This window comes from Grammomys surdaster, unplaced genomic scaffold (assembly GCF_004785775.1).
Source record: "Grammomys surdaster isolate TR1022 unplaced genomic scaffold, NIH_TR_1.0 145, whole genome shotgun sequence".
Lineage (NCBI taxonomy): Eukaryota > Metazoa > Chordata > Mammalia > Rodentia > Muridae > Grammomys > Grammomys surdaster.
Window position 1 is genome coordinate 5,221,268 of NW_021604603.1, and position 9,371 is coordinate 5,230,638.

A 9,371-nucleotide genomic window follows, 5' to 3' on the forward strand; every position below is an offset into this window, starting at 1 on the left:
TCCTTCCTTCCTTCCTTCCTTCCTTCCTTCCTTCCTTCCTTCCTTCCTTCCTTCCTTCCTTCTTTCCTTCCTTCCTTCCTTCTTTCCTTCCTTCCTTTGATACACATTCTCACTATGTAGCACAGGGTAGCCTTAAGTTCCTAGGCTCAAGCCTTCTAGCTAGCTGTTACTACAGGCACAGGCCGTCACAGAAAGTTACATTGTTTCCATGAGAAACTTTGCACTTTTCTCTTCATCCTGGCTCTTTGAAATTCTGTGTGTATTTGCACATATAACCCATCTCTGTGCCAGTTATCTGCACTGGAGTGCCCCAGGGCCACTGGCAGCAAGGCTGCCTCCAGGCGAGTAGTCTTCTCCAAGTCTGACTGGGGAAGGTGTTCACCTGGGTCTGTACTGTGCTGATCCAAACTTCTTCTCCTAGCCTGGCCCGGCAGCGGACTTTGGAAGATGAAGAGGAACAGGAGCGTGAACGCAGGCGGAGGCACCGCAACCTGAGTTCAACCACAGATGATGAATCTCCAAAACTCACCCAGAATGGAGCTCAGAGATCTGTGGAGAGGTACTTGGTTGGGTTGGGTTCTGAACACCATTTTATCATTCTGAGTGGAAGTGGGATCTTAGCTGTCCCAGGAAGACTATGTGGAATTAGTTTGACCTGCTAAGGATTTGGTCCTGGGATAAGGCTGATGGTGGGAAGATGAACTTCAGATTCCTCATCATCTCTAGACTCATACTGAGCCCAAGCACGGCCCCTACCCTTGTCGACACACTCCCAGATGCTGTTTGGTGAACCTTTCTGTGAGCCCTACTCTGCTGGACATTTTATGATGCAGCTCCCTTAGTCCTCATGATGTCTGAGAGACCACTGTTAATAACTTGTTTTATATCAGGAGAGACTCAGGGAAGCATGCTAACACGCCGAGGTCCTGTATCTAGTGGGTGTGGCCACAGTGTTCATCCAGACTTGTAAAAATTCCCTAATACAGACTACCTTCCTATACTCGAATCCTCCCTCTGAGGGGTCATGACAGCTAGGTTTGGGGATTATGAGGGAAAGGAAGAGACGGCCCAGAAGTTACTAAACGCTGCCTGTGTGCTAGGACTTTGCTCTCATGGAATGGCTCTTGTCCTGGGAGCTGCCCAACAGTTTACAGAGTTGAAAGGCCCAGACAGTGAGTTGATATACTTGAAATCACATTAAATGCAGGGGACAGGAGACACAGACAGACAGACTCCTTTAGATGGAGACCATTACCTCAGAGTTTTACACAGGTGTTTGTTTTATCTTGTTCTTGTTTCCCCCTCTCTCAATGAGGAAAGATCAGGCTGTGTCCCCTGGGCTGACCCAAACCCAGTGCTATCAGTATGTTCCAGACATACCCATGTGACAGGCAGTGTAATAGAATGGTATCTCAGAAGCCTTGAGTTTTCCTTTAGCTCCCTACCAGTTAGTTCCATGGCTGCCACTAGGCTCTGATGGGCAGGAACTATGCTCACTCCTTTGAGCCCTCCTAGTCAATGCTGCCTCAGGCCCAGAACCAATAAAGCAGCTGCTTGATCAGTGTTAGTAATTGTGGTTGAACAGTTCACTGTCATCTGTTCAGGAATCTGTTTCTTCTCCTCTTCTTCTTCCTCCTCCTCCTTTTCCTCCTCCTCCTCCTCTTCTTCCTTCTTCCTTCTTCTTCTTCCCCCTCCCCCCTCCCCCTCCCCCTTACCCCTCCCCTTCCCCTTCTCTTCCTCCTTCTCCTCTTCCTCCTCCTCTTCCTCTTTCTCCTTCTCCTTCTTTTTTTAGAGCTCAGGGTGCTTTGTTTAAGTGACACTGTGCACATAGACTACATAAAAGTGATTATTTAAAAAATAGTGGTGGGGAGGGAGAGGGAGCAGTTGGTGGGCCTGGAGGCATCTCACTGAGTCAGCTATACTCAGGGTCACCCTCTTTCCTGATATCATCTAATTCTGTCCACCTCTCCCCATGTCTTTTGATTCAGGCTGCCCAGTGTGGAGGAAGCAGAGGTCTCCAAGCCATCACCCCCAGCCTCCAAAGATGAAGATGAAGATTTCCAGGCCATCCTTAGGACCAGAAAGGAGCGGAGACAGAGGAGGCAGGTGGTAGAGGCTGTCCAGGCTCCAGTACAGGAGAAGCTAGAGGCAGAGGAGGAAAGAGACAGCCTGGGCCCTGAGCAGACCTTGTCGCAGCCCCTTGTGCCTAAGAAGAAAGTGGAGGCTCTACCTCGCCGGAGACTGAGTCGGGAGCAACGAGGCCCTTGGGCCCAGGAAGATGAGCGTCTAAAGAGCAGAGAGCTTTCAGAAGGAGAAAAGGGGCTTCCAGAGGAGACAGAAGCTCAGCAGAAGACCTTGGTTTCTGAGAAATCGCCTGTCTCAGAGAAAACCCCAGTGCCTGCCAAGAGACTGGTTTCAGAGAAAGCCTGCCCCTCAGAGAAGGGGACAGCCACAGAGGAAGCATCTCCAACTGAGAAAAGACATAGCCCAGAGAAGTTGGTTCCAGAAAGAACAAGTGTGACAGAGAAGTCACCGGTCTCTGAGAAGACGCTTGTGTCTCTGAAGACAGCAGCACCAGAGAGAAAGTCCACTCCAGTTCTAGAAAAAGCCATTGTCTCTGAGAAGATGAAGGAGAGGAGGCTGGTGTCGGAGAAAGCATCTATCTTTGAAAAGTCACTAGTCTCAGAGACAAAGCTGACAACAAAGAAGGCAGCAGTGTCAGAGCAGCCCCAGACCTCTGGGGGAAGTCAGGCCACCACGAGGGAGCCCAGAGGAAGGACTCTCCCAGGGAAGAGCCCACCTTCCTCTGCAGAGCAGAGCGCACCAGACCCGCCAACTAAAGCTTCCCGCTTCCCACCCATCACACTCCAGGTTGGCAGTGCTCCATTCTGTCTCTCTCTTCCCCTTCCTAGCAGACTTCACTGCATCCAGCCCTTGTGACCTCTGGCTCCCTCGTTTGCTCCTATCTTCCCATTTTTGAGCTGCCCTTCATTTTCCTAGCTACTGTCTGAATAATAGAGGCAGATTATTGGGCCTGCAAGGGGCCAAGTGCAGGGAACACCTGGGTTTTCAAACCGCATCCTCATCCAAGTCCTAGACTCCAGCTCTCAAGCCATTTACTTCTCAGTGCCGGGGTAGCCTTGTTTCCTGTCCTCTGCAGAGCCTTCCAGGGAAACCTACACCCACTAAGTATAGAAGCCTAAGGCTACATAGCAAACTCTTAGGAAGCCTTGGATCCTTCTAAAACTAAAGCTCTGTCTGGTGGCTGGGTTACATGAGATTATATAGCCATCGCATGGCAGAGACTGAGGCACAGGTAGTCCAACTAATTCTCTTCTTTTACCTGTAACTTCTGTGATGAGCTAGGCCACCTGAGGCCCCCCCTGGAAGTTTGGGTTTGGGGGACTGCTTGGGGCTGAGAGCACCCTACAATCATACTGAGGAAGATGAGGTCTCTTGTCTGACACCTTTGCTCCACTCAGGTGAAAATTCCCAGCAAGGATGAAGATGCAGACGCACCTTCACCCACCCTGCTCACCTACAGCAGTTCCCTCAAACGCTCCAGCCCCAGGACCATCTCCTTCCGGGTAAGAGCCAGGGGACCGTAGTCACCAATCAGCGCATGCAGAGCATGCAAAGGAAACCAGTGCCCATAAAGCAAGAGCTGTAGATTGTACAACAGGAAGTGTCTCCTTAGAGACTAGATAGAGAGAAGCTTTGAGTTATGGGTGCTCAAACAAGATAAGTCATTTTAAATAAAGAGAGCAGGTTGAAGACTGGTGTGTGTGTGTGTGTGTGTGTGTGTGTGTGTGTGAATAAATGTGAGCAGCCCCATCTAGTGGATAAGATCAGGACTGCAGGAAAATGCACTTGCCGGACCAGATTGGCCTGGCCTGTCACAACTCTCTTGTGTTTTTTCAGTCCCTGTCCTTCCTTGGGAGGTAGGGGCAGGGCAGAGAACAGCAGGTTTCTCTCCAGTGTTCTCTGCCCCTGCCTGGCTTCGGTGTGATGAAATTGGAGTGTTTCATTTGGTCTGTCTCAATGCTTATTCTTGCTTCTTTTGTTTACTGGGTCATCTGTTCATCCATTGATTGAATGTGCCTTGTGCCCTAATGCATGCTAGGCTCTGGGAAAGAACTGGTAGGCCTGAGGTTGACCAATACTCCCAAGGCTCCTGGTCACTGATGAGGTAGATAGGAATACAGGTTGTAGCAGGTACTTGGCAAGGCTGGAGAGGATGAGAAAGGGCTTTGGACCCACCCTGGAGGGTGAAGGCAGGTGCTTTCAGATAAGAAAGCTTGTTTAATGAAGGCTTGGCACTTTGAGGTGGGGGCAGATTATCAAATGAAGATGCATCCTGAGAGCTAGATTCCTGACTGGAGAGGGGGCATGGATTTCCTGAGACCCTCACTTACAGACCTCACCTTCTCATTTCAGATGAGCCCTAGGAAAGACAACTCAGAAACACCCTTAACCCGCAGGTGAGCTGCCTGGAGGCCTTGCTGGCTTTGTCTGGTCGTGTGTGTGTGTGTGTGTGTGTGCATATGTGTGTAAAATTTTATATATATATATTTTTCCCACCTATTATCATTGTGCCAGGCTGGGCCACAGGATGCATGGAGGAAATGGAGATTTGTCTTGTGGCACTAGATCTGTCAGGGCAACAAGATTGACAAGAGGTCCCGAGATGGCCCTGGGAGGGAAGTGTCACCACCGCTTTGTGTGCTATGACAGGGCATTGAGTACCTGTCCCATGACCCTTCTCATGCTTGGGGACATAGTTTTGATGGGGCTCTGAAGAAGGAGGAAGCTTTGCTCTGGAAGTTGGAGTGGGAAAGGGTGAGAGAACGTTCCAGAAGGGAGGCTATGATTAGGACAAAACCAAAAAGGACTCAGCTGTGGCAGGCCTACAGTGGGGCCCAGGAACCTGCATGTTTAGTAAGTACCCTTGCTTTGTAACACTGAACCAAGCAGAAGGAGAATGGTACCCTGTGGGAGGGTGTGGGAGTGGAGGAACACAGACAAACATTAAAGTATTCTAAAATGTAGTGCAGGCATTACACATTTCATCCACCTCTACTGGATCACCTGCCTGCTAAGCCTTTAGTAAGGGCTCGTGTTCCTAGGCCTGGGGTTCAGGGTGAGCTTGAAGTGAGAGGAGAACAAAGATAAGCAGCTCATTGGAGACCATTGAGCACATAGCCACCCAGGCAGGCAGATGCAGGGACAGCAGTGTGACCCGAGGATGGCAGCACAGGTGCTGTCATTACCACCCAGCGCGTGAGAACTGAAGTGTTTTTAGTAGAAGTGATAGGGTGTGAGAGAGGAAGGGAGGAAGGAACAATGGGAAGTACTTCTAGTCCCAAGATGCCCGATCATGCAGACAGGCTGGTTTCCTCAATAGTAAGAAGGTTCCTGGAGTCTATAGACTTAGCCCTGCCCAAGTCGTCGCAATCCACTCTGCAGTGAAGGCATTATCATCAGTTTCTGTCCTCCATCTTTGCCAGCATGATGGGGTACCAGGGATGGCTCTTCAAGCCCTGGGGACAGGCCTGGCCATCCTGAAGAATTTCATTATGGCCTCCCTGGTTTATTTCATTTTGTCTTCCCTTCCTACAGCGCCAGTGTGAGGCTGCCGGCTAGCACCATCAAGCTAGGGGAGAAGCTGGAGAGATACCACACAGCCATCCAGGTAGGAGCAGAGGTGTCTTTGTGAGGGCAGGAGTCCTTGCCAGGGTGGAGGGTACTATTTCTGAACCTCACAATCACAGCTCAGCCTCTTCCATCTCTGATTTTGCAGAGGTCAGAATCTGTCAGGTCTCCAGGCTCCTCTCGTACTGAAGTCCTTGTCACTCCTGCCGCTGTAGCCAGCAAGCGCCATCTCTTTGAGAAGGAACTGTCAGGCCAGAACCGTACAGAACCAACCTCCATCAGAAAGGTGAGGGCCAGATCCCAGCTGCCAGGCTCTGACATCCTTGAAGCCTGGGCTTAACCCTTGGCAAGGTTAGAAACTGTATTGTCTGCCAATGCTGGCAGAACCTTGATTTGGCATTTGTTTCTGAGATTGAGTCTCCTTAACTGGGTGCAGAACTCCCCAGGGTGGGGCCTATCCCAGACACATATAACTTGTGCTGACTGGTGTTGTGGTGGACAGAATCTTATCCCCATTCTAGAGCCTTTGGAAGAGCCTTACTGTGGTCAGGGACTCTGAACCCTAAGGAGGAAATTTTCTTCGTAGGAGAATCTGCGTCTGTCAGGGGTTGTGACATCAAGACTTAACCTGTGGATCAGCAAGACCCAGGATTCGGGAGACCAAGGTCCCCAGGTACATTCACCCATGTGTGTTTTTTACAAGGAGGTCAGGGGAAGGAGCGGCTCAGCAGCAATGGGTCATTTCAGAAGTGGAGCTGGTGGCAGGGGTTGTGGGGTAAGGACACAATCTGTGGGTGAGAGCCGCACAGAGGAGAGGGTCTGGGTCCTCTTCCCTTCAGGAAGAACAAAGGCATCCTGAGTAGGGGACAGTTGGTGATCCCCAGTTTCTCCTCACCCCTGTCTGAGTTCCTGCTCTTTACTCTGCTGCCCTAACCAGGAGATACGAAAAGAGGCATCAGTCACCAAGAGGGCCCAATGGGGAAACAAGTCAGCTACATCTCTGGATGCAGAGGTGAGTGGGGCTGGAGGGACTGGCCCTGAGATACAGTGGAAGGCCCCCAAACCAATCCAAGTGCTTACTCTTAAGTGGGTTGTGGTTTGGAGTTGTGTGGTCTGAGTGCCCAGATTCTATCTGTCCCTGTGTGCTCAGATGACTGACCCATGAGAAGAACAGGAGCCCCTGCGCTGGCCTGGCTGAGCTGTGGTTTGGGTCCCCCATCTAACCATTAGGTTTCGGGTATCTTACCCAGTGTGGGTGAAGGCTTGGCTGTCGAAAGGTGTGCCTTCTTATCCAGAGGTGCCCTCCCCCATAGCCCTAGGAACTCCCTTTCCTTGTTCTAATTGGCCTTTGTCCCACAGGTGTGACAAGCTCTGTCAGGACAGACCTGCAAACCTGCATCCCAAGGGCCCTTCGTCATGCTGGCCCCTCTCCTGCAACACTCCTGACTCTTGCAGACCCTACTCCTTTTCTGCTTCTGGGTCAGTCTGGGCATGGCCCTTGGGGGCCAGGAACATGAATAACACTTCTCCGGCCCCTCTCCAGCCCAGACTGTGGACAGATGTGCTCTGGTACTTTCTTGTCCCATTGTAGGTACAATCTATCCTGAACCCAGAAAGCACCAGAGCACAGCCCTGGCCCATCGGCCATGGAGTCTCCGTGTCCTCTCTGGGGACTGCCTGCCTCCCTTCCTCCTGCTCCAGCATCAAGCTGGGTTATTTTGCCAACTCCAGAGTTGTATGTCCTGCCTGCTCCCAGCAGGCACTCTGTGTGCCTGTGATATCTCCACACTAAGTCCCGGATGTTTACTGCTCCCTGAGGCTTGTTCAAGCCAGACTGGAAAGGAGTCCCCAGGGGCTGCGCCATGTGCTGCATCCCCTGCTTGTGCCCCACCATCCTGCTGCCCTGATCGGGATCTCAGTGCCTTTTTGTCTTACCACATGCCTTACTCTCACCCAGAAAAACCTTTCCCAGGAAGGATCTGATAAACTCATTCAGTCTCAGGCATGAGTGTCTGGTAATGTTGATGGTTTGTTCCCACAGACTTTGCTTTCCTTCAGAATCAGCTGCAGGGAGTGAGGGATTGTTGACTTTGCTGGAAGAAGAAACACATCCATCATGCCCCTCCTCTCTCGTTTTAAGGTCCTAGCTTTTTGACTTAATAGTGTACACCTGGGGTTGGGAGCGATGGCTCAGCAGTTAAGAGCCCTGGCTGCTCTCCAGGGAACCTAGGCTCAATTCCCAGCACCTATACACTGGTTTACAAATGTCTGAAACTCCAATTTTAGGGAATCTTGTAGGCACTGCATACACATGATGCGCAGTTATACATGCATACAAGGCACACATAAAATAAAAATCATTTATAAAGAGCGCAGACCTGCACATAACCTCCATTCCATACTTCTCCCCAGGCTTCCTAATCCCAGTTCTCAGTACCGTGGCCCCATGTGTGCTTGTAGAATGCTGAGCTGCAACCCTGTTATGGCCAGAGTCTGAAGGAGGTTACAATCTTAAGCCATTCCAGCAGTTATTGCCAATTGATTGCTCTGGATTCGCCTAGAACAGCCTTGAGGGAGAATGGGTGCAAGACTGCTCATACCCACTTGCCTGGGGCATCCCACAATTTCTCAGACATGGCTAGTACGTGCAACACTGGGTCCCTGATCCCCCCATCCCCGTCTTTTTGTCCTGGGTGAAGGCCCTTTCTCTTAGGCCCTATAGTCCAGGGGTCAGAGGTCCTCAGACTCTGCGTGTGCTCACACTTCAGCATCCAGGGCTGGCTTACCTCTGAGAGTCTCCTGCAGCTGAGCTCACCCTTTTGTTAGGCTGGAGGTGGAAGGAGCAGGCCCTGAAGACCTGCCTGGAACATCCTGTATATCCTGAGAAGGACTTAATCTGCAACTGAGGGTTGGTGTAAATCTGGGCAGGGCAGGGAAGGTGGCTCGGTGCCACTGAGACAGTGGAGGATGTAACTGCTCTGGTTCTGCTGAATACCTTGGACCCCAGGCCTTTCCCTTCTCTGAATTCCAGAAGTTCAAGCAGGTGACCTCAAAGGGCTTTGACGTGTTCATGATGTGAATTTTGGGAAGTTCCTTGGCAAGTGAAGTTTTGTAGCAAGCGATGCTGTCCTATGGACTTTTAGGAGAGAGGCTCATGGTGCTCCCTGAGACAGTGGAGGGGATGTTCATAGGTGCAGGCTTGATGTGGTATGAGCTCTGTCTGCATCCCCTCTTTGGGATGCCCACTGTGGGTAGACAATTGGTGGGAGTGCTGGGGCAGCTGCATCCCACAGCTGCTTCTGCCTCCTGCTTTGCTCTGGAGATAGCTGATGAACAAGGTGTGTGTGTGTGTGTGTGTGTAGGATGTGACATTTGAGTGCCCCCTGGAGGCAAGCCTACCTCCCCGCTCTGCTGCTGTGGTGGCCTGGGAGCATCCTGTCATCCTGTGGTATCCCAGTGCACATGCACCAGCCTGCATGCTTCTTCAGATCATCACACTTCTGATTTTCTGCCTATCTGCCTAGGCCTGATTATTTGTAATGACTAGACCTCTAAGTTGCTTCCGGAGCCATCTTGCTATGCACCAGTGTGGCTGCTAAGAAGTGGCTGTCTGGATAAAGTCCCTCACCTAAGATACTAAGTCCCCAGATACTAAGAAATCATTGGTTTTCTAGAAGAAGGGTACCCTGTGTTGATAGATGCCCAGATTCCTCTTTCAG

The 9,371-nt window shown here is 51.0% G+C and overlaps 1 protein-coding gene across 1 annotated transcript in view; it reads left to right on the forward strand.

The window, feature by feature from the left end:
- Lad1 (ladinin 1) overlaps nt 1-8,026 on the forward strand; it is a 14,852-nt gene extending 6,826 nt beyond the window's left edge. Inside the window, exons 2-10 of the mRNA XM_028764762.1 lie at nt 422-559; nt 1,989-2,871; nt 3,483-3,587; nt 4,438-4,481; nt 5,620-5,692; nt 5,801-5,938; nt 6,239-6,325; nt 6,590-6,664; nt 7,012-8,026. Of these exons, the coding sequence (XP_028620595.1) occupies nt 422-559; nt 1,989-2,871; nt 3,483-3,587; nt 4,438-4,481; nt 5,620-5,692; nt 5,801-5,938; nt 6,239-6,325; nt 6,590-6,664; nt 7,012-7,017 (1,549 nt within the window). The 3' untranslated portion in view covers nt 7,018-8,026. The remainder of the gene's footprint in view (nt 1-421; nt 560-1,988; nt 2,872-3,482; nt 3,588-4,437; nt 4,482-5,619; nt 5,693-5,800; nt 5,939-6,238; nt 6,326-6,589; nt 6,665-7,011) is intronic.
- The last annotated feature ends 1,345 nt before the right edge of the window (nt 8,027-9,371 follow it).